This window comes from Otolemur garnettii, unplaced genomic scaffold (genome assembly GCF_000181295.1).
Source record: "Otolemur garnettii isolate 467f Iridium unplaced genomic scaffold, OtoGar3 scaffold00004, whole genome shotgun sequence".
NCBI lineage: Eukaryota > Metazoa > Chordata > Mammalia > Primates > Galagidae > Otolemur > Otolemur garnettii.
The window spans coordinates 27,930,198-27,956,045 of NW_003852399.1; the positions used below are offsets into that span (position 1 = coordinate 27,930,198).

Sequence of the window (25,848 nt, forward strand, 5' to 3'; positions counted from 1 at the left end):
ACTTCTTGTTCCAGGTAACACGCAGGCATTTTTGCATTCTTTTTCTCATTTAGTCATTATAACACCAGTGAAAGAAATTAAAGTTCAGAGAGTCTAGATAACTAGCCTAAGGGTCTTATGCCTAGTAAGTGAGTTAAGCCAGGATCTGAACTAATGTCTCTCTGATACTAGGATAGATGGGAGAATCTTAGTCAGGAAGTGTCATCTACAGTAGCCTTGTCATGAAGTAGTGAGGAATATCCACAGTAGCAGTTGCAATGGAAAAGAAGAAATGAGGTGGAGCCCGAGAGGAGATTATTTTGTATTGTTATTAAACAATAGGAATTTATTTCCTCACTGTCTAGAGGTTAGAAGCCCAAGTAGAACAAGGTGTTTGGTTGAATTAGTTTCTCCTGAGGTTCTCTCCTTGATTTATAGATGGGTGTCTTTTCTCTGTGTCTTCACATCATCTTTCCTTCTTAAAAATTTTTCCTTTAAGAACTTGTTGACCAGTAGCATATAACAGAAAGAGAATAAATATAAGAGACATTGAAATTTTACTCTTGGGTAGCTGGTAAAGGTTACTATGTTTTGTGGTGGTTGTGGCGAATGGAGGCAGACTGGAGGGGGCTAGAGAGATGGATGAAATAATATTTCATCTGGTAATGTCAAATTTTAAGCATCATTAACATTTAAGTAGTAAATAAAGATGTAGAAAAAGTTCAGTTGAAGGTATGAGAATGAAAACATCTTGCAATATAGAAAGTGTCATGAAAGAAAAGCAGCAGATTTTGCGACATAACACCCAAGCTTATTGTGTAGGATAGGAAGAAGAGAGGTATCAGCCAGCTGTCCAACTACTGTTAGGTCAAACCACTTAAGTTGCTGAGACACAATATTGTATATGTTCCTGTTTTTCACATTTGCATTTTGACCTCTGCTAGAACTAGATTTTGCTTCTATGTTTCTACTAAAAGTAGAATAGAGATAAGTGAATTTCAGTGCATAATCAGGCTTTTCTAAACAGCAGGTTCTTGGTCTTTCGAACAGAATGTATTAGTTTAGTTTTATGGCCCTATTCCAGTATAGCTTTCGGGAAATGTTCTATGGAGCGTTTTTATTCATATTTGCATAACTGACTTGATCCTTCTGTGAAGCATTTAAAAACTAACAGCTAGAATATAACAAAAGGATAAGTAACAAAAGAAAAAAAATAAGTAAATGATACTTTATCAAAATTAAAAACTTTTGTGCAGTAGAGGATACTATCAAGAGTAAAAAGACACAATAGGAGAAATATTTGCAAATGATCTATGTGATTAAGGATTAATCTCCAGAATATATAATATCCAGGATATATAACAACTCCACTACAATAAAAAAATCCCATTTCAAAATGGGCAAATAGACATTTCTCCAAAGAAGATATACAAAGGGAAAATAATAAGCATGTGAAAAGATGGCTTCAACATCAGTAAGTCATTAACGGGAATGCAAATCAAACCATGATGAGGCACGACTTCATATCCATTGAGATGGCTGTTATTTTTTAAAAATGGAAAATAAGTATTGCCAAGCATATAGAGAGATTGGAATCTTGTACATTGCTCATAGTATTGTAAAATAATATTGGCACTGTAGAAAACAGTTTGGGGGCTAAAAAAATTCAATATAGAGTTACCATATCATCCAGGAATTGTACTCCTAGGTATGTACCCAAAAGAATTGAAAGTAGGAACTCTAAAGAGGTGCTCGTAGGATAATGTTCACAGTAGCATTATTCACAATACTCAAGATGTAAACAACCCAAATATCCACAAATGAATGGGAAAATAAAATGTGGTATACATATAAATTGCAACATCATTCAGCCTTAAAAAGGAATGAAATTTCAATAGATGCCATAACATGAGTGAACCTTGGAAGCATTATGTTAAGTGAAATAAGTCAGACACAAAAGGCCATATATTGTATGATAAGATATCTAGACTAGTTAAATTCATAGTGACAAAAAATAGAGTAAAGGTTACCAGGGAAGGAATGAGAAATTATTATCTAATGGGTACAGAGTTTTAGGATGATGAAAAAGTTCCGGAAATCTATAGTAGTGATATTTGCACAACACTGTGCATGTACTTGATGCTGTGGAGCTACACACTTAAAAAGTGGTTAAAATGGGCTGGCTCATGTTTGTAATCCTAGCACTTTAGGAGGCCAACATGGGAGGATTGCCTGAGGCCAGGAGTTTGAGTCTAGCCTGAGCAACATAGTGAAACCCTGTGATGGCATGTGCCTATATCCCAGCTACTTGGAGGCTGAGACAGGAGGATCTCTTGAGCTAGGAGTTTGAGGTTACAGTGAGCTGTGGTAATGCCACTATACTCTAGTTAATGCAACAGAACGAGACCCTGTCTCAAGGGAAGGGGGGAAAAGGGTTAAAATTGTGAACTTTATGTTATGTATGTTATGTATATTTTGCTACAATTTAAAAGAAAAAACTAATGGCTGTTGTACCAGGTTATACACGATATTCTGTTTGTTGTAATAGAAAATGCCGATATGTTCTATCTTAAAGATCTTCTGTGTTGTATGTTTAATTATTCTGTCACAGTATTCTTTGGAATGCATTTGATAATTACTTACCTATATTCTTATTTTAAAAGCAATTAGCAGCCTTCCATTTCATCAGTTTTTGTTGCTTAATCTGTAATTACCTAAAACTTTTAGATGATTTGGGATAATTTTGACATTTATAACATTTGCATGTGTATCTTTATATTACAATTAGTAGTAATTATAGTATTTTTAGTACTATTAAAATTATGATATATCCATATTGTTGTTTGAGGAATTAAGAAGTCTAGCTGTCTTAGAAAAGTCTTCCTTCATTGCAGTATTTTGCTTGCAGGATGAAGATGAACTGGATTCCCACACCATGGTGAAGACTAGTTCTGAAAGCGTGGGCACGATGCGGGCCACAAGCACGATGAGTGAAGGGGCACAGACCATGATTGAACATAATAGCACAATGTTAGAATCTGACTTGGGGACCATGGTTATAAACAGTGAGGATGAGGAGGAAGAAGATGGAACTATGAAAAGTATGTGGCTTTTCCCACTGAATATTTTAAAAGTATACTTGTTTAGAAACCAGGATGGTTCTGTGTTACTGTATATAGGCAATTATCAAAAATTTGGTTTCTTGGCTTTATGTAACAGTAAAAAATAGTATGGCACAAGTTAACTTTTAAAAATTTTAACATAGGAGAAAACAACACATCTTATGATAACTTAGAGTTATGGAGTTTTTTTCTGTTGAACCTGCTAACTCATAATTTAATTTGTAAAGCAGTTTAGAATGAAAAGATAGGATTCCTAACATTTACTTTTCCAATTAAAAAAGTGAACTTCATACTCCTTTCCAATAAATACAAAATAATATTATTTCATGTTGTCCAAATTATCACTTAAGCCACAGAGACAAAGCAGTGCAAGCTATGGAAAGAAGTAGGAGCAGAGGTGGGAAAGTAAGAACCACTAGGAAGGAGGAAAGACCGGGATGCTCCTCCAGAAGATTGGCTTCTGTTCATATTTACTGCTGCTTATCATGGGCGAGGCCAGGGCTGCTGCAGGGTCCAAAGTGAAAAGTAAGACATTCTCTCTGTCCTCCTTTGCTTGCAGAGTGATTAAGATAGGGATACTTTCACAAACTAGCATTTCTTTTTTTACAAAATAGGTTTTTGAAGGTACTGCAGTTCAACAGCGTAGGACATTGTGATTTCACAGTGATAAGCAAAAATGAATTAATTATCTCATCATGTCAATGGACCTTTCTCATTCCTTCGTCCTGCTACCCTAGGCCTGGGTGGTTAATGTTCAAGTCTAAGCACTAGACCAGTGATTCTCAACCTTCCTAATGCCTCAACCCTTTAATACAATTCCTCATGTTGTGGTGACCCCCAACCATAAAATTATTTTCGCTGCTACTTCATAACTGTAATTTTGCTACTGTTATTAATCATAACGGAAATAATTTTGTGGTTGGAGGTCACCACAACATGAGGAACTGTATTAATGGGTTGTGGCATTAGGAAGGTTGAGAACCGCTACACTAGACAGTATTGCTTCTAAATGGCAGAGAAGCAGGGTTACATGACTTCTACCATTGTAGAGCCTAGGAAGTTGTAAATATTCATGTAAGTTGTTGGCACTGCAAAGTGGGTATTGGAATTTTCTTTCTGCTATTTCTGTTTTCTTTTTGCCCACCCTTTCTTTTTTCTACTCCCCTGTGAGGTCTTACCTCATTGCTTCAAGTCTCTTAGCTCACTGCTGATGCTTTCTTCATATACCTTCATTGTATATAGCTCTTTACGGGGCAGATGTTCTGTGAAAGTGGAGGGCCAGGAAGCACAGAGTGCACACAGACTGCTATGTGGTTATTCCTGGAGGTGGGGCATGAATTTTCTACCCACTGCCACTGGCGAGTCTCTTGAACCTTTGCCCTGGAAAGCAGCCTAAATCTTAAAGAGTTCCTGAAATTCCTAGCTGGGCTTCTGACTGGAATAGGCCTTCTGTATCCATAACATACATGCCTTTTGCAGTTGCATAGGGTAGTATTATGGCCTCCAAAGCCAGCTAGTGTTAGGGTACAAGCCACATGCCCTGTAGATCAAAAAGACGCTGTGGTAGAATAGCTCACACATTTCCCATCAGCATTTTTGTACAAGCTGATCAGTTTCTTTTACTCAAATGTTATGACTCCTGGCATATTGGTTAGAAGATCATTGAGTACTTTGTTGTAGTTCTCGTTAGCTATGAGCTCCTACGAAACTATATAAGCAGGTTTTTCATCTAGTTATATAGTTGAACATCAGCATAGATGTAGTTAAAAAGACAAGTCTTTATAGAATCTAATTCATGTTAGATTACAATGCATTATATTTCAAGGAGGAAATAGTGATGATGATTTATCAGACTTCACACTTTAAAATTATACCATGTATTTCCACATATTTTGTATAGTGATTTTTGGCTTTGACAATCTCAGAAATCTAGCTACATAAATTACAAATATATTTTGTTATAACAAATTATATAGGTATGACTTTTTGTCACAAGAGATTTTATGGAAAATCCATTTTTATGTTGAGCAGATAGTGGTTTATATAGTTGCAGTTGTTTAATGTGCCTCAGCAAGTTTTAAATTCCATGAACCAACTTTTCATGAATTTTCTGCAAGATTGACTTCATTGTATAATGTGTGGGACATTGATGTTCCCCCAAATCTAATCAAGTGATGTTAGTATAACCCCTAGGGATTATCATAGTATAGCAATAGTAAAGTTACAAAACCTTGCTCCATCTCTCTTTATTCAGTAAGCTTGCCAGAGGGGAATCTACAGAGAATGATGATCTCCAAAATTAACTGAGTAGCACAGACATGAATAAAAGGGATTGGAAAGGCAGGATGAGGAAAGGAAGGCAAGGGAGTACTCAGCTAGTCTGGCGTCTCTTTATTAGGGGTGAGTTGATAATGTATATTGAGATAAACTTGAGTTGAGAGAACTATTTTCCACTATTCATGAAATTTGACATCTCTCTGAGAAAATGAAGAAACTGCCACAAAACCATGAAAGAGTAAGTTTAAATTTTACTTTTTAATTTTTAGAAAGGGAGAAAAAAGTGAATTTCTCAGGGTATAGCTATCATCAGTTGAAGTCCTCCTGTGGGCCAAACATTGTGCTCAAGACTTATACATTATCTTATTTTACTCTTCACCAGGATCCTATAAAATAGCATTTTTTGACTAAAGAAACTGGGACTTTAGAAGGTTTTTTAAGATTTCATAGTATGTAAATGATGAAAGCTATATACAGACCCAGGTTTGACACCAAAATCACATCACTGGTGAGCTCCATGTCTCTTGGGCAGGATTCTAGAATATCTGTGAGTCTTCTAGGAAAGATCAATATCATTACAAAGAAGCATAGGTTACTGGAAACAAATCATATCAGAATAATATAATTTTATTTTTTCAACAGCATTGCTAAACTTCCAGATCAGAGAAAATGCAAGTTTTGGATATTGTACCTTAGAATATTGGAGAAGCATTTGACAAGGTCTTTAATGATGTTCTTGTAGGCACTGCATAGTATAACCTAGCTGATGGTCCTGTTATGAGAGTTGAATGGTTACACCTAAATGCGCTTACACATATTTGTGAGTTTGTTAGAGGAAACAGAAACTACTCTAGATATTTTAAACACAAAGAGATTTAAGTCAAGAACGTTAACAAAATCAGTGGAAACACTGGAAGAAGAAGTTGTCTTGGCTAGGACTCCAGGAGTAGTAACACCCCAAGTGAGCCTATACCACAGTCCAGAGGCTGCCACTGGCACTCCTGGGTTCAGTGATAACAGATTGAAGTCAATTCCCCTGGATATTCAGAGATTAGAAAGCAGTCAATATTACTGCAACCACTCCTTAGTACCTGTGAAACTGATGACTGGATGCTAGGATGCCACTTTAAAATCCTCCAGGTCTCTATGACTGCTTGTGAGAGGAAATAACTATAAAGAAGTAGGCACATAACCTTTGTTCTTTTTTCCTTTTCACAGCCATGCAACAGTACAGTTGCAAAACTGTAGCTGGAACTCTAGCTGGAAGGAGTCTGAAAAAGATAGTATATAGCTGTCTAGCCTCTATAATACAAAGGCTCCCCAGAGGCAGGTGGCAGTGGTTGCTAAATTTCAGTACAGTATTTCAACCACTATTAATTGTCATTTATCTGCAGACTTCTCATTGTGTGTTATAGAGCCTAGACCTCAGCCCTGGCTAGCTTAACATTTTCATAGAAACTTGGATAAAATCGTAGGGTGAAAGTTCATCAAAATCGCAAATGACATGAAGTGGAGCTAAATAAAAATACATTTTAAGACAGAATCAAGATCTTAAAAGATCTCCACAGGCTGGAGAAGCGAGCTTAATTTACACGATAAACCCTGCTGTTACTAAGTAACTAACACAAGTAAGTATATATCATAGCAGTAGCTCTACAGAGATGTTGGTTTTGCAGTCCAGAGCAGGGCAAGGGCATCTATATTTTAAAAACTTTTTTAAACTCTACAAGTACTTCTGAGGTACAGTTAGGACTGATGGGTTTTATGGAAGAAGAAAATAAGCAGCTTTACTCTGCTCTTAGGGACCAGAACTCATCCGGACTGTTTGTTGTATTTAGAACTTACCTTTAGCATTTAAGAAGGATGGAGACAAACACTGAAGCACATTCAGCAGAGAGGGAGCTGGATGGTGATATAGGTGGAGACCATGTTGTATTAGTGGAGAAATGACTAGTCATATTGAGGTCACATATGATTTAACTTACATTTAATTTTCATAACTGTTTATCAGTTATTAAGTGCTGGGTTAAATAATTTTAATTGAACATCTTTATTTATAAAATGTCTTCTTTGTACATGCCTGGGGTATATAATGATTTTGAAAATGTATCTCAGTTTATTTTGGATAGCACATATATGCAGTTTCACTTGATTGTAATGGAAAGCAAATGAGGTTCTGCTTTAGATTTTTAGGAGTTTATTCTGGAAACAAATGTTAGATTGATTTACAAAGGGTTTAGGAGAGATATCAAGAAGGGAAGACTAACCATTAGGTATCCCCATGCCTGGTTCATCCAGTATCCCTTGACAAAATTGTAAGTCTGAGAAAATATGCTATGAGCATCCACTTCATGTCTCATTCTTTGCTTAGTAATGTCTTTCTCTCAATTCTGATTCATGTGCTTTCCTCTAAAAGCCTGTTTCAGAAAAGAATCAGATACATTGGTTTAAAATGCCTAATAACATTTAATGTTCATGAACTACATTTTCCCCATAATTACAAAACCTTAAGCCAAAGAAGTAAATCACTAAGGATTTATTTAAGTAAATCACAAGTTTCAGATGGCAAGAAATAATTAGCAAGGGTAGCAGAGTGTGTAGGGGAATTACTTTCTCACTTTACCAGAGACCTTACCATGAAAACCTGTTGTCTTTCTCTTTAGCTGGTTAATCTTACCCAGGACATGGCAATAAAGGTGATAGCAGTAAACCACAGGTACCTCTTGCAGCTAGATACTATTATATAATATTTCTGGGCAACTACAAACCCTTCACTTTCCTCTACAGAAGTATTAGGTGAGCAAGTAAGGTATGGAGTTCCACAGGAGTCTGCTGGTTTGTGTGCTTTTGATCAATGAGATGGTTGAGGAAGTGTGACCCAGCATGGGCCTATTGGTGCAGTCATTTTGGTTGTAGGATGCCTCTTTTTATTACCACAAACCACAGACATATGTGTAAATATTAGCCTTCTGTGCACAAATGAAAATCTCTTTTGTGTAAAGGCCTGTGAAGAAAGGGTTTTCATAGACACACAGTGTCCATTAGTTGCACAGGAAATCCTTCCTTTTATTTAACTAAAATTGTGGGGCTTCAATTTGTCTGTTTCCTTCTAGTCTGCCCTCATTGGAGATGGCAACAGCTGGTCACTATTTTCTGTGCAAGACTCCTTTATATATACATGGATACTTATTAAATTGTTCCTTAGACTTCTCTTTTCCTAACTAACCAATTTCAGTCTCTTTAACCTTTGTGCAGATATTACTTTCTAAGCTTTTAATCTCTTTTCTGAGTAGCCTGTGGACCTTCTCCATGTTAGGTGTGTCCTCTTCTATTTTAAAATATAGCATAATGAAGTTACGGGGGAAAAAACCTGATGTCAGTAGCTTCTGTATCAACTTCCTGCTTTTTATATGTATTCACTATATTTTTGGTGCAAATTAAAGTACAAATTTCTAAGATCCTTAATCAGGTGGAACACCCACATCTTAAATATTTTTAGAAGAACAAAATTAGGTAATCACTGCAAATCCCTTTGATGTTGACACATACTGTGCTAAAGTTGTAATTGTTATTTCATTCTCTACACTCTACACCTGAGTATCTTTGTCATAATTGTACTAAGAAATTAATAATTAAACAAATTAGATTATATTGAAGTATTTTTAACATTTTATATATGTATTTAAATTTTCATGAAGACTTCACCTGCTTAGATGACATGCAAATTAGGAAATTTAATGAATAATTATGGGCAGACTGGCATATTTTTACAGTTCCTTGTAAAAATGTTTTGAGAAATGCATGAAAGAAGTGGAAACTAACTTTTTTCTTTAAAATTTCACATGTACCAAGGGAATGTGTGATGGTTATTTTCTTTGTTATTGCTAATGGGTTTTTAGTTCTATAAGCAAGTAGTTGAAGGAATTGGGGCTAAAACTGAGGAACTAGGTAATTTTCAACATCAAATCTCTTACTAAAATGAAATATATTTTTGTAAGCTAGGGTCAGAATTTGGTTACAGCTGAAGAAATTCATGCCAATTTTATACGATTATTCTTTTTGTGCTTAAAAAAGTATTTGCCATAGCAACCACAATCACATATGAGAGTGGTTACTATCTTAAGATTTACTGCTTTATTTTTTCATTGAAGGGCCCAGTATTTCTTTTTCTTTTAAATAAATTCTAAGTTAGAATCATCCTCCTCTCTGTCCCACTTCTGTGAACAAGTATCCCTCTGGAGGCATGTGTTGTGGCACGTTTCATATTGTGTAAACGTCACTGCTCAATGTCAGCTGCCCCCCCCATTACCTTTTAAAATAAACAACCTGTTTTCCTCTTTAAATTCTTTTAAAATGATTTTTAACTTCTTTGTGTATAACAAAGATATACTCTAAATGTTAATACTAGGTTTTAAATTAAGGAATGGAAAATATTTAGAAATACAGGCACATACATTTGAATAAAAAGTTAAGTGTTAAGTATATTTTAGTTAATAATATTTTGTTATAAAATCATCCAAAAAATAATATGACAGACTATCTGTTGATTTTTAGACTTTTGTTAACTCTCTAGAAGAATGTTTAATTCTACATTAGGAATGGGTTATTTTTTAAATTTTTTGAGTATGGAACCCAGGGGGAATTTTAACCATAGCCTGTAAAAGACCCTTCAAACTGTGGTGTGTCCAAAATAGTGATAATTAAACTACTACATATATAATAGTGGATTTCAAACTGGGATTTTCCTGTAGTACAATTGAAGATTGCTGCTGCTTCTACTTCTTTCTACATCTTCCACTTGGGAATAGAAATGTATCAGGGTCAAATTTGGCTCTACAGCTCAGAAAACCCAAATACCAGTGGTAGTATTAATTCCTTTTGTCACTTAGCAGGAAATTCAGAAGCACAGGGTCCTGCACTGGCATAGTGATTTCACGATGTCATTAGAGATCTTTCTGGGACACCATGTGTAGGGGACTATGCTCATTCCTCTGCTTACAGACTAACTGCTAGATCTCCAGCTGTCAAGTCTGCATTTCAGGTAGTAGGAAAGCGCAAGAAACAGAGGAGCTGAGCCAAGAAAACAGAGCTTTCCTAAAATCCCTCATTTTATGTATCATTGGCCAAAATTGTATGGCCACAAGGGAGACATCTTCACACCTCTCATAAGGAAGAGAAAGAATATAGATACAAGATACGCAACTTCTTCTGCTTTGAGACACTACAGTACTAGTGGTGGCCTATATGACTTAGATTAGAAGATCCTGATTGGCCTAGTGTTAAGAGCAAGCTCAAGATTGTTGGTGATGTTAAGTAGATTCCTGGAATGAAATTTCTGGTGATTTCTTTTTTTTTCTTTAGTCAACCCCAGGGATTGGTCTGCGTCTCCCCTTTCTGCTTCTACTACTTATCTCTGATCGAGCTTTGCTCCTTTGACTCATTGCAGAAAGAACACTGCCATTTTTTTCGTCCTTTTTCTCCCATTACTAAAGGAAATGCCTGCTGAGTCACTCACATTTTTTCTGTAGAAGAAAAATATTCTCACATTCTGTAGAGAAATATATCTTTAATAATGAGACCTAGAGACAAATCAAAGGTACTAAAATCTGTTGAAAGTGTAAGGGAATATGTGTTTCCCTAAATGTCAGTATTATAACCTGTCAAATAAACCAATTAATTCCTTCCTCCCTCCCTTCCATTTCAGGGAACAAAGTTGAAGATGAATGATAATACACATACAATTTTTATTTTTAACACGTTTATCAATCATTAAAGTATTACACCTTTTCTTGGGCTGGGTGCAGGGTCTCATGCCTGTAATCCCAATAGTTTGAGAGGCCAGGGTGGGAGGATTGCTTGCGGCCAAAAGTTTAAGACCAACCTGGACAATATATCAAGACCTCATCTCTGTAAAATTTATCTGAGTGTGGTGGTATGCACCTATAGTCCTAGATACTCAAGAGATTGAGGCAGAAGGATTGCTTGAGCCCAGAAGTTTTAGGCTACAGTGAGTATGATTGTGCCAGGGCTCTGCAGCCTGAGTGACAGAGTGATACTCATTTCTAAAAAAAAATTACACCTTTTCTCCTGTATACTTTGTTCATTTTTAATATAACATTAAAGCTTGTTCTGACAAAGAATCTAAAGGCAGCCTTGCCCATTATCATGATGAACTCCATAAGGAGTTCCTTTTTTGTAGGCTTTGTACATGTGTTGTGAGAGTATTATACATTTTGAAGGGTTATTACAAATTGGTGTTTTATACTATCTGCACTGCGATGGAATCTCTCAGTATCTTTTTAAGGGGTATTTGGGCTCCAGATACCTTCTCACACTTATTTTCAAGTGCTCAAAAGCCTGAACAGCTATAGAGGATGGGTTCTTCAATAAACAGTTGCATTGGGAGTCTTTTTCTGTTCCACTAACATATGCATATTCTGTAATAGTCACAGTAATTCCACTAACATAAGCAATAATTGTAGTAGTCACAGTAATTTCTCAAATATATTATCATTAAAGCACAGTTGCTAGTAATGAAGTACTCATAACACGTACTAATTTAAAAATAATGATGCTGAAGGAAGCATATAACATCTCATAGATAATATCTTACAGATATTAAAAATCTGGGTAGATAGTCAAAAATACTCATTAATAGTCAGAATTATTGTATTTGTGAAATTATCTAGGTAAAGAATTTGGGGTCACTTGAGCCCAGGAGTCTAAAGCTGTACAAGCTATTATTGTGACACTGCACTTAAACTTGAGCAAGACCCCTTCTCTTTAAAAAAAGGAAATATATTTCATAAGGCTACATCTGCCATAGATAGTGATTCACGTGATCATCTGGGCAAAGTAAATTTTAAACATGGAAAGGATTTACCATTCTTGATGCCATTGAGAACATGCGTGATTTATGGGAAAAAGTCAGAACCTCAATGTTAACAGGAGTTTAGAAGAAGTTGATCCTGCTGTCCAGGATGATTTTGGGAGGCGGGGGGGTTTCACGACATCAGTGGAAGAAGTAACTGTGAAGTCTAAAGATGTGACTGAATTACTGCAATCTCATGATAAAACTGGAGCAAATGAGGAGTTGCTTCTCATGGATGAAGAAAGAAAGCTGTATCTTGAGATGGAATCTATGACTGGGGAAGATGCTAGGAACATTACTGAAAAAAATAAATGATAAAAAAGCATTTAGAATATTTCATAAACTCAGTTGATAGAGTCAGAGTTTGAGAGAAACACATTCGACAGTCCTTTCTGATTCACCCACGGAAGTTTCAACTTGCTCAGCTTATCAGTGTTGCAGGGAGGGAATCATTTGTTTCTATCCATGTGGATTTTATAATTCTTGATTTTGGGGTATCCCAAAACTTTTGTAATGACTCATACAAATATCTCCTCAAAACCATGCGTTTTCAGTTCTTTTGGGTATACCCAGAAGTAAGAGGGTAAATTTTATGTTATATGTATTTTACCACATTTTTTTTTTAAGAAACCACATAATCAAGATGAAGTCAATAAAAGCTTGTTTTTCAGCTTTTATTGAAGGGTATAAAAAGTAAAAAATAAAAAAGCTTGTTTTGATATAGGAAATCATGTCATTTTAAGGCAATGAGATGAAAATTGTTAAATGAATATATATACCTATTACCACCCTCTCTGGAATCCTCACCTAAACTCCAAATCTACCAAATAATGCATACAGAAATCTATAAGTAGGGAGAAAGGAAAAGGAGATAGGATGCTTACCTTACAATTCTATCTCCCTCACCCAAACCTTTTCTAAGTTATAGATTTCCAGACTCCCTGATCCACCACATAAAGTAGATATCAGCTCAGATTTATCCTGTATTCTTAACTAAAAATGAAGGTCTTAGCATACATTATTTTGTCTGAAATGATCTTATAGCTCAACATGAGCCAACAGTGTTACTTATTTATCACAGTAATTAGTATTAAGCTGCACTAGTACTATTACAAATGCAATCTAGATTGGCTGGGTCACTATTATAAATATTACATCTCATTTTAGAGGAATAGCATTGGAAGACCTGTGTATAAATATGACAGGTAGAGCCATGAAGTCAGGGTGAGGAGTCAGTAGAAAGACTATAAGGAAGCAGTCCAAATAATGTAAGAGGAACCTAGGTAAGTCTTTTTAGCTGATAATGTATAATAACAATTACAATGCAGGCTTTAAATGTAAGAAAAAAACAAAAACACTTGGGTTTTAACAATTTACTTCTTTTGATACATTTTGAATGAATTGATTTTTAAGGAAATTATAAAAATTGTGCTAAAATTTCAAAATGTTTCTAAAGTTTAAGAATATTCTGGATATTTTCATCTTTTTCATTATTTTGTTTAATTAATTTATTTATTTGAAATTGACTATGTTGGCCTTGACCCTGACCAGTAAAAATTTATTATATGACTCCATAATAAATCGTACTTCATTAAAAATACTTATTTAAATGTAAAAGTTTATACCTTCCTTATGTTTTTTGTTCACCTAAGGAAATGCAACTTCACCACAAGTACAAAGACCATCTTTCATGGACTACTTTGATAAGCAAGACTTCAAGAATAAGAGTCATGAAAACTGTAATCAGAATATGCATGAACCCTTTCCTATGTCCAAAAATGTTTTTCCTGATAACTGGAAAGTTCCTCAAGATGGAGACTTCGACTTTGTAAGTACATTTTAATTCTCTCATTCATGTTGTCTTCTGTATTTTATCATCACATTGAGAAGCAAGAGTTGATACAGATATGAGCTATGTATATGCATATAAAATAAAGATTATATGTTAATATTCAGTATACATCCACATTTATGGGTAGGGGAATTATGAAATTATAGTTCACTTGTAGAAATGTACTTCCATAAAAATTTAAATAATTTCATATAGTTAAATAAATAAACATTTAAATTTAGAAAAATATTTAGGACACCTTAAAACTAAAATGACCTCTATTTCAAAAAATGTTTTCAATAACACCAATATGAGATACTTCTGATAGGAAGTTCAGTTACCAAAATAAATGATGCAAAGGTGTTTATGACATAGACTTTGAGAAATTTGCTTCAACTTTGAAAGTTAACTGAATTTGTTTCACTTGAGTGTTAATTCTACTTGGTTTGTCACAAATAATAGACCTGTTTCTAGGTAGCATATAAACTTCAACATAAAACTATGCCTTACCTATTTTGTTACACTTTCTCTTTATTTCTTTTGCCCTACTTCTTACTACAGGTTTTTTTGTTTGTTTGCTTGTTTGTTTGTTTTTAAGAGACAGGATTTTACTTTGTTGCCCAAGCATGAGGCAATAATGGTGTGGTCATAGCTCACTGCAACCTCAAACTCATGGGCTCTGGTGAGTACTTTGCATACAGGTCCATGCACTGCGCCCACTTAATAATTCTTTTTTCTTTTTCTTTTGTATTTTTTTGCTGTGTTGTTCAGGATGATCTTGAACCCCTGACCTTAAGTGGTCCTCTTTCCTTGGCCTTCCAAAGTGCTAAAATTAGTTATGAGCCACCATGCCCGGCCTGTTATTTCTTTTAAAGAATGCTGATGAACTATTTTAAAGCAATTGTTTACAGAACTTGAGAGAATAAATTCTCAAAATAAATTCTTTAACAGAATGAAAATTTTTATGGATTAAATTTTTGCTTTAGCAGGTTTTAAATATTAATGTTACTTTTACATACTGTTCTGGAAAGTTTTTTCCCCAGATAAAATAACCCTATAATCCTTTATAGTTATTAATAAATATATTTATAAGTAAATAAATTTTAGATACATATATCTTTCAGATTTTTAAGTAATAATATTCAGTCATTTTGCTTAGTAACATGAGTCTAAATGCTTTGGAATTATAACTATTTTTAATTTTAAGTACTTTTCTCCTAAATATTATAATTACTTGAGTTTTTAATGATCAGATAATAAAGTTCCAAAAATCTATCCTCAATAAATTTAGTACTAATTGCTAGCAAATATTAGGAATATAATTCACATGTTAGTTAAAACATTAATTGTAATATCTACCCAATTTTTTTAATATTGTAATAAGCAATAAGAAGATTAAACTCTGTTTTTCTAGTTCTAGTAAGATTTCATTTTAAGTTATCTACTTTTTGGGAAATTATAAATTATTTAGAATACTGACATTCAAGCTTTAAATCATTCATGAACATGATGAATAATAGATAATATTTAGCATCAAAGAACTCTGTCTTGTCTTACTTGGAATAAATGTTAATAGGGAAACAGTCTGAAATGAGCCACAAAGTAATGAATAAATTATCCAAGAAGTAGTAAATAAAATTATTTAACTTTGTTGTAGTCTTTTTACCACTCTAAAACTTAGTGGTTTAAAATAACTCTATTACTTGAATTAAACCCACAATTTTGTGGGGCAACAGTTTGGCTAGGTTCAACTCCGTGATTCTTCTACCAGTTTCACCCAGGGTTTCTCACTGCAGTCATTTACTAGCTTGATTGGAGATGAATGGTCTCTGTAAAATCACTGCTCTTATATGCCTGGCCATTATACTCATGATTGGCTAGGTCAAATGACTCCAAGCCTGGGGTTTTTATGTGGTAGTAGCAGACTTCCAAGAGGATGAAAACAACTTTGTAAGGCCTTTTGACTTCAGCTTGGAGTCTGCACAGTATTATTTACAAATAGCATCAAAAGGAATGAAAATTAGGAATAATTTTAACCATGGAGGTGAAAGACATACTGAAAATTGCAAAATGTTGTGGGAAGAAATTAAATATATGGAAAAACATCTCATATTCATGAATCGGAAGTCTTAATGTTATTAAGATGTTAATAGTGCCCAAAGCAATGTACAGATTCATTGTATCTCTATCAAAATAGTAATGGCATTTTTTTTGGAAATAGAAACATTCATTCTAAAATTCATATGGACTATCAAGGGACTCCAAATAGTCTAAAACCTTGAAAAAGAAAAAACAAACTTGGAGGTCTCATTTTCTGATTACAAAACTTACCAAAAAGCCACTATAATCAAAATAGTGTGGTACTGGAAGAAAGACAGATACACGAAGTTAGACAATTATGTTTGCAAACTCATCCTAGAAGAAGTACTACATACCTCATTGCTGAATATCACCACGGTCACCAGATGGCCAAGGAGTGTACTTCTAAGATGATTTGTTAACTTAATTGTCTGACCTTGTATAGACCAATGGAATAAAGAGCCCAGAAGTCAAGTGATTTTTGACAAGGGTGCCAAGACCATCAAGTGGGCTGAATGACAGTCTTTTCAGTAAATGGTTCTGGGAACACTGACCAGAAAGCAGAGACTTAAACAGATGTTTGTATACCCATGTTAATAGAAACATTATTTACAATAGCTGAAAGATGAAAGCAACCCAAATGTCCATTGACGGATGAATGGATAAACAAAATGTAGAAAGGAAGGAGATTCTCTGATATGTTACAACATGAATCAACCTTGAAGATCTTATGCTAAGTGAAATAAGGCAGTCACTGAAGGACAAATATTGTATGTTTTTACTTGTGAGTTACCTAGAGTGGTCAAATTTGTAGAGACAGAAAATCAAATGTTGTTTCTTAAGGGCTGGGGGGAGTGGGAAATAGGGAGGTTATTGTCTGATGGGTACAGAGTTTTAGTTTTGCAACACTAAAGCAAGTTCTGGAGGTGGATAGTGGTCATAGTTGTATAAAAGTGTGAATGTACTTAATACCACCCTACTGTACACTTACAAATGGTTAATTTTTATGGTTTGTATATTTTATATACTTAAAAAAATACACAAGAGGAGATAAAAAGAACTTGGATATTATCATTATTGCCATATTCTCTTATTCAAAATATATCAGAAGGCCACTTCCGAGATTCAAGGGATATGAAAATAGAATTGACTTCCTGCTAGGAGGAATAGCAAAACCACATTGTTAGAGTCCTGTGATAATGGAAAGATACATTGCAATCCTTTTTGTAAACAATGTACTAGAAAGTACAATAATTAAAATTCAACAGAAATTATAATGAATTTAGGAAATTAGAGTTCATTAATGATTTTGATAATGGCCATTTCAGTGCCAGGCCATATGGGTAAAAACAAACTGTATATATACTAATTTGTTAAAAAGATAAGATATGAATTAATAATGGATTGATTATATTCCAGAGCAATATTTAAACATTGCCTTTTGGTTTTGGATAAGAGGAAGATTTAGCAAAGGCTAGAGTTTATGAAACTTATGTAGAGGATAACTTTGTTTAAACATTGAAAGATGGATAGCAGAAGGAGAGAAGGTAGGCAGTACAGGAATGATGTGTGTAAGAAAAGCCCAGAGATAGGAAAGCACAAAGTGTAATGGATGAGAATAAAGTAGAGACCTTCAAGTTTATGATTGTTAATTGGAATAACATGGGAGTTAAAATGGTAAAGTAGGTCCAGGTCAGATGGTGGAAGCCTTACAAAATTACAGAGTTTGAATTCTTATTTCATACACAGTGGAAAGCCACTGAAGGTTTTTAAGTTGGAGAATTACTTGTGAAGTATCTTAAGAATATTAATCTTGAGGATAGCATATAGGATTAATTGATAAGGAACAGATTAAAAGTAGGGGAAATCAGTTATGTGGCATGTGTTTGAAATAATGTATTAATAGTAATAACATGGAAAAGAAAAGAAAATAAAGGAAAATATGTACAAGGCATTAGAAAAGGTTATTCAATAGAAATAGCCAATTTACTAGATTGAAGAGTACTATTTTGGTTAATTAAGGTAGGAACTAATCAATAAAAGGTAAAAGTAACAAAAAAAGTAAAGGAAAATGTTCTCACCATAGGAAAGAGACTTCAAAGGATTATTTGACTGGATCCTTTTTGTAGAATTTTTTAATTTCTGACTTACTCAGGGGGCAGACAGCCTGAAAAGGAGAGTTGGGGAGGGATGAACCAACTAGAACAGTTCTTCCTTCCCCAACATTTATTACACCTGTCAGCTGGAGCTCATCACTTCGAGGAAAGTGGAAATGTTTGTAATAGCCACTGAGGGGAATGTAAATGGGAATAATAAGAGATGAGTAAAGGAAGCATCGCCAGGAGATGAATAAAGAATTGCTAAGAGTGGTAATGAGTGAAGTAAAAGATAAAGCGTGTGCAGGAGCACAAAGGGAATAGTTAAGACAGGAAGCATAGATGGGCACAGTGTAAATAATTTGGTGGATAGTTAGCTCATGAAGTGAGGGAATAGACGAAGAACAAAGATAGATTCCACTTAAGACACCAGCTGTTAATGATAAAGGAAATCTGGTATTATTCATTCCCTCATTTATTAGAAAGAGAATGTTAAAAAATGTGATTCATCGAGTGTAAAGTGTATTAAGGTTTATGTGTTTATTTTCCTTCTTTGACATATCTTGAGGCTACCTTCCAAGAGAAATGAATTTTATGTGATTGCTACATCTATTTAATAGAAGTTGCTGAAAATAAGCTGAAATTGACCATATTTTCAGGATGGAGAAGGCTTATTCTTCTGCCTTCAGGAAAATAGGTTTTAAAAAAGGAAAATGAAAGAGAACAATCATTGTCTTTTGAGGTATTCAGAGCAGATTCTTAAAGGACAAAACCTACCCAGAAAGGCACCTGCTCGGTAGATGTGCAAAGGAGGAAGCAAACTTTATCTTGAAATCTGTATGCAATATAATTTGTGTATTTTCTTTTAAATTGTTAGCATTTGTCTTTTGGATTTTCTGTGAATTGTTGTTTCATGTTACATTCCTGGATGTAAGGAGATGATAAAAATATTTTATTATGTCACCAATTTGCAGATTATAGTAAAAAGATAGGAGATAAAAAATACTTGGGCTAATTGAACCAATTATTTTAACTCTATGAAAAAATGTTTTGTTTAGGGTGTGCCTATGAAGATTTCTAAATGTAAAAGGCAAATCTGTTTATTATAGCACTAATCTAATGTTTCAGTTTTTGTTAGAATTATTTCCAAACAGCTTTAGCATCCAGATTGTTTAGTGTTAAATAAAGAGCATGTAGATCATGTTTTGCAGAAATTACAGTATCATATTTAAATAGATATATTTTGGGTAACATAAAGATTTTGGAATAAGAACAAATCTTTAAAAACCATCTGTTAACCCACTACATTGGTTCCAAATTTTTTAAAAAGAAAGAAATTGGAATGACAATAATTACTTGTGTATAAGAGAAATTAGATAAATTAGCCATTTTTGGTTTTGACTCAAACTCATTTGAAAGTTAACATTTCTTGATTACTCTGAGTCTCAAATATTCAATTTGTGTTGTTCTTTAGAGCTGACAGACACAAATCCTCAAAGGCAGCACTAAAGAAAAAGTCTCAATAACTGTGGCAGAGGAAAAAACAAAACCAAAACAAAATAAAGCCCCTGTTCTCTAAATGTACACTTACCTGGGGCTTTCCTACTGTAGGTTTTCTACAGTCCTACCTCAGATCCCTGGTTTGGCAAGTCAGTGTGGTTATAGGGAAACAAAACAAAAGTCACTGCTGCTGGAGCCATCTGGGGCATTTTAAAGGAATCTTCTCTTGTTCTGGAGAAATGTTTCTTTCTCAGGGTCTTTTCACCCTCCTACGCAGCCAGCAGTTGTAAAGGAAGAATAAAGCAGCTGGAGATAGCAATGGACTACAGGAGCATGAAAACACTGCAGCAACACAGGCCCGGTAAAAAGCCTCACAGTAAAAACTTAGGCCAGCAGTATCTACCAGTTTTTTACCAGCATAGCAGTATGCTATCATCTGCTTAATCTGCTTAAATACAGATGATGTTTTTACTTTTTAAAGAGATGTTGGCTAAAAGTTTCTCTTGTAGTGTACTCCTTAGTCAAACAACTGCTTGTTCTCTTCACTCCTAGTTCTGTGGACTGAGGAAACTACTTCAGCTGAGTGAAATATTTAAGCATATTGTCATCGATTAGCTTTGCATTAATTAAATGATTATTGTCAAGTATTTCCAGATGTTTGCAAGAGTGTTAACAAAGTATAAAAAGATAACTGTAGATATTTCAGATTTATTTCTTCTAGGCTAAAGAAGAAATAAACACATGAAATCCCAAATGTTCCAGTGGATAGCCCTGAATAAGAGTTTATGATTACAGGTGTACATGTGGCATGGACTTGAGTGTATGTGGCACATTGTGCTTTCACTACTCACTCATTCCTTGTAGAGCCAACAGGAAATTAAAATTAATGAGAAGTCTGCACTTTGAAATACTTGCAGAATTCTTGACTATTTCAGTCCTTTGCCAGCTCACGAAATCTGTGCTGGCAGTCACATCCAGCAGATGGTGTGGCGTGTGCTCAGTTGTGTCATGTGATTGTCTAGGTCCATGTAGAATTTTTATGAGATTTTGACCATCAATCTTTTTAAGATAGCCATAATCTTTGTTTTGAAAGGAAAGTGGCCAGTTTAAAACATAATAAGTACAAGGAGAAACTAATGTTAATAGTTCATTAGTCAGTGGGCTCCTCTGGGTTTAAATGATTCTGTAGTAAAGACAACAAAAATTTTAGTGTCTCTGAAATGCTACACTGGCTTTTTTGTGCAGGAGAATTTAATCCATTTAGCCACCTGAGGTAGAATGAACATTTCTCTTTCTTATTCCTGAGTATGCTGTTAAGACTTCACAATTTCTGAAAATTTAATTTGGTGGTTATATTTAGGCAAAGTCTACTGAAACATTAAGTTAATTCTGCTTATTTAGGTAATTAATGCCTTACGTTAAAACTCATTATTTCATCATTTCCTTTACAAATTAAAGTAAGCAGGGCTGTACTTGCTGGATTAATTAGGATGGAAAGCACAGGTGCAGTATGTGGTTTCTTGTCACCATGTTGTAATTTATTAAGGTGTTTAAAGCACATGGCAAAAAGAAAAATGGCTTACCAAAGAGAGTTTTTCAAAGCACACACTTTCCTCATAGTAATTTGTTCTTTGTAAAATGTCATTTATTTAGAAGATTATGTTGAAAATTGTCTACTTTGCATTTTAAAACAAAGATCTTATACTCTAAGCATATGTTGTAGCTAATGTTGATGTCTGAGGAAGTTATTTTGACTATATGGGTTTTCTGTTCATAACCTCATTTTGCATGTTTAGACATTAAGCATTGGGGGGACTGTTGGAGTGATTTTATCAAAAGATATATTAACAAATAGTGGAACTGAGGATCAAAGAACAGGCGATCTAATTTATGATCTTTTATTAATAATTTAAGACTGGGGTGGTGCCTGTGGCTCAGTGAATAGGGCACCAGCTCCATACCGAGGGTGGTGGGTTCAAACATGGCCCCAGCTAAACTGCAACAAAACAAAAAAATAGCCGGGCATTGTTGTGGGCACCTGTAGTCTACTACTCGGGAGGCTGAGGCAAGAGAATTGCCAAAACCCAGGAGTTGGAGGTTGCTGTGAGCTGTGACGCCAAGGCCCTCTTCCAAGGGTGATAAAGAGAGACTCTGTCTCTAAAAAAAAGAAAAAAATAATTTAAGACTGATGCCCCAGTGTTTACCCCTTGAAACAAAATAAACTGTTAAATTTCAAATAAGTTGTTACAAATGATAGAGGTAACTAGTAATTCATGTATTTGATAATAGAATAGTTTCTTACTTCAGCTGTCATAAATGAAATTTCTTTAAATCTGAAAATGTTATACTTAATTCAGGTTTTCAGAACATACATAGTAGTTCAGTATCACAAACCTTTCCATAACTGACTTCCATCATACTTCTCAGAGAAGTATGTATATAATTCTTTGGGAGACTATTCCATTTGTTGGCCTGGTTGAACTAATACTGACACCTTTTTCTCTTGCTGTATAATTAGATTGGCAGCCTTTTCCATAATACCTCTCTCATTAGAGTAGAAAGCCTTCATTAGATTGAATTCTTTATGTTGGAAGATTTTTCAGTAAATAAATTTTTTTTAATCCAAAACCAGTGTCTTTATTCAAACCCAGGTTAGTCTTGTTTAGCAATTTTCTTCTGCTGTTGACAGATCTCAAGGAGATAAGTGAAAGAGAGTATTAAACTGATGATATTATATCAGACAGAAGTATCTTAGAAAAGAGTTATCTGGATTTCATTAATTTATTTAAAAGATATATTTTCATGATTTCTTTTTTAAAAGACCATTTTGCTGTGTTGCCCAGACTAGAGTATAATGCAACTTTGAACTCCTGGGCTCAAGCAATCCTCCTTCCTTAGCCTCCTGAGGAGTTTGGACTACAGTACCCAGCTAATTTTTAAATGTGTTTTTGTAGAGATGAAATCTCACTGTATTGCCCAGGCTGGTGTCAAACTCCTGGCTTCAAGCCATCCTCCTGGCTCAGCCTCCCAAAGCTGTAGATTACAAGTGTAAATCACTACACCCAGGCATTTTCATGATTCTTAATAAAGAAACTTTTTTTGTTCATTAAAGTTGAAATTTGATATGCATTATGCTATTGTTAATTATTACAGTGTTTTATACATGTAATATCAAAGACTTGGTAACCTGCGTTAGAATATCAAATTGTAATTTCACAGGCCTTCAGTTTAGTTTTTAGAAGCTACCTAATAGTCAAGGCTACAAATACATAAATATATAAAAAGCTAATAACCAGCCATATTTTTGCACTAACCAATGAAATGAGTAGTCCTTTGTGGGTTGTCTTTGCTAAAGAAATAAAGATCTAAAGCAGTCATTAATTATTGATCTTCTTTGATGAAAGGAAACTTCAGCTACTTAATTAGAACATCAGTGATTAATTCCTGAAGTTGTCTTACTTTTGGTTTAGAACATTTAACCATTCTTGTCCTGACTATGAACACTGACTTTCCCTTAGCATATCTATAGAAGGCACAATAGAAATAATACAAATCATCCCCCTCTTGGTTTGCAGATATTAGTGAATTGCAGCTAATGTCTGCAAATTCTATTTTTCCATTTTCCTTTTATTATAGAATTATAGGTATAGTCTTCTAGAAAAAAATATTGATTAAATAACTGACTTAAGGAAATTATTAATTACTATTTAACCTTAGCTGTCTAGTAGTCACTTAACAGCAGCTCTTTTGATATGCTAGAAATTCACCTTTTTTATTGTCTTTTGTTTGTTTGTTTGTTTGTTTTGAGACAGAGTCTCACGTATTAACCCTCAGTAGAGTGCTGTGGCATCGCAGCTCACAGCAACCTCCAAATCCTTGGGCTTAGGCTATTCTCTTGCCTCAGCCTCCCCAGTAGCTTGGACTACAGGCGCCTGCCACAATACCCAGCTTTTTATTGTCATTTTTTAATGGATTTTTCAGAACTTAGTCAACCTTTGAGCATCTTTTCTATATTTTATACAAGTAATCCTCACCTGTAAGAATATCTTTCTTGTCTATTGTCATTTATCCTTTTCTTCTCTTGGCCTTATATTGAAACTATCAGGTTTCTATTAATTTGGGCTACTGTGTTACCTTTTGCTGTGAGTCCTGATAGAAAGCTGCTTTAAGATTAAAACTTGAGCATCTGAAATTGTTTTCCTAGCTAGCCAGTTCAAGTTCGAAATGGTATGTGAAGTTTTCTCTACGTGTATAATTTTACAGCTCAGAGTTTGTCCTATCCTTTTGCTTTGACTAATCATGAGTATGTGGTATTATTAAAAGTAACAGTAGCTAATACATTTTGAGATCTTACATGTGTTAGGTACTTTTTTTGTTGTTTTTATTGTTGGGGATTCATAGAGGGTACAAGAAACCAGTTTACACTGATTGCATTTGTTAGGTAAAGTCTCTCTTACAATCGTGTCTTGCCCTGAAAAGGCACACCAAGACCCCAACCCCTCCCACCTTTCTGCTCTCTGCTCTTCCTTCTCCTACCCTCTTCCCTCTTTCCCTCTCTCTGCTTTTCATTTTCCCCACCTTCATTCTCTCTCTGCTCTCCTTCTTTCTCTCTCTGCTCTCCCCTTCTCCCACCCCCACCATGTCATTAATTGTCCTCATAACAAAATTGAATACATAAGATTCTTTCTTCTCCATTCTTGTGATGCTTTACTAAGAATGATGTGTTCCTGCTCGCTTTGGCAGCACATATACTAAGAATGATGTGTTCTGCTTCTATGCAGATTAATACAAAGGCTGTAAAGTCTCCATTTTTTTTAATGGCTGAATAGTATTCCATGGTATACATATACCACAGCTTGTTAATCCATTCCTGGATTGGGGGGCATTTAGGCTGTTTCCACATTTTGGCAATTGTAAATTGAGCTGCAGTAAACAGTCTAGTGCAAGTCTCCCTATGATAAAAGGATTTTTTTCTTTCTGGGTAGATGCCCAGTAATGGAATTGCAAGATCAAATGGCAGGTCTAACTTGAGTTCTTTGAGTATTCTTCATACTTCCTTCCAAAAAGGCTGTATTAGTTTGCAGTTCTATCAGCAATGTAAAAGTGTTTCTTTCTCTCCACCTCCATGCCAGCATCTGTAGCTTTGAGATTTTGTGATGTGGGCCTTTCTCACTGGGGTTAGATGATATCTCAGGGTGGTTTTGATTTGCATTTCTTTAATAATTAGGGAGGATGAGCATTTTTTCATGTTTGTTAGCCATTTATCTGTCTTCTTTAGAGAAGTTTCTATTCATGTCTCTTGCCCATTGACAAATGGGATTGTTGGCTTTTTTCATGTGGATTAATTTGAGTTCTCTGTAGATCCTAGTTATCAAGCTTTTGTCTGATTGAAAATATGCAAATATCCTTTCCCATTGTGTAGGTTGTCTTTTTGCTTTGGTGGTTGTCTCCTTTGCTGTACAGAAGCTTTTCAGTTTCATTAAGTCTCTTTTTTTTTATTTTTGTTGTTGCAATTACCACAGTAGTCTTCTTCATGAAGTCTTTCCTTAGGCCGCTATCTTCCAGTGTTTTTCCTGTGCTTTCTTTGAGGATTTTTATTGTTTCATGCCTTAAATTTAAGTCCTTTATCCATCTTGAATCAATTGTGAGTGGAGAAAGGTGCGGGTCCAGTTTCAGTCTTTTAGATGTGGATATCCAGTTCTCCCAGCAGCATTTATTGAATAGGGGTCTTTCCCCTAAGGTATGTTCTTATTTGGTTTATTGAAGATTAGGTGGTTGTAAGATGTTAGTTTCATTTCCTGGTTTTCTATTCAATGCCAAATGTCTGTCTCTATTTTTGTGCCAGTACTATGCTGTCTTGACCACTATGGCTTTGTAGTACAGCCTAAAATCTAGTATGCTGGTGCCCCCGGCTTTGTTTTTATTACTAAGAACTGCCTTAGCTATACAGGTTTTTTCCTGGTTCCATACAAAACGCAGAATCATTTTTTCCATGTCTTGAAAGTACGATGTTGGTATTTTAATAGGGATGGCATTGATTTGGTAGATTGCTTTGGGAAGTATAGACATTTTTAACAATGTTGATTCTTCCCA

At 34.7% G+C, this 25,848-nt stretch overlaps 1 protein-coding gene across 1 annotated transcript in view; it reads left to right on the forward strand.

Annotated features, from left to right (window-relative positions):
- The window catches only part of STK3 (serine/threonine kinase 3), a 276,275-nt gene that overhangs the window by 189,548 nt on the left and 60,879 nt on the right, over window positions 1-25,848 (forward strand). Inside the window, exons 9-10 of the mRNA XM_003782452.3 lie at window positions 2,888-3,080; window positions 13,902-14,077. Of these exons, the coding sequence (XP_003782500.1) occupies window positions 2,888-3,080; window positions 13,902-14,077 (369 nt within the window). The remainder of the gene's footprint in view (window positions 1-2,887; window positions 3,081-13,901; window positions 14,078-25,848) is intronic.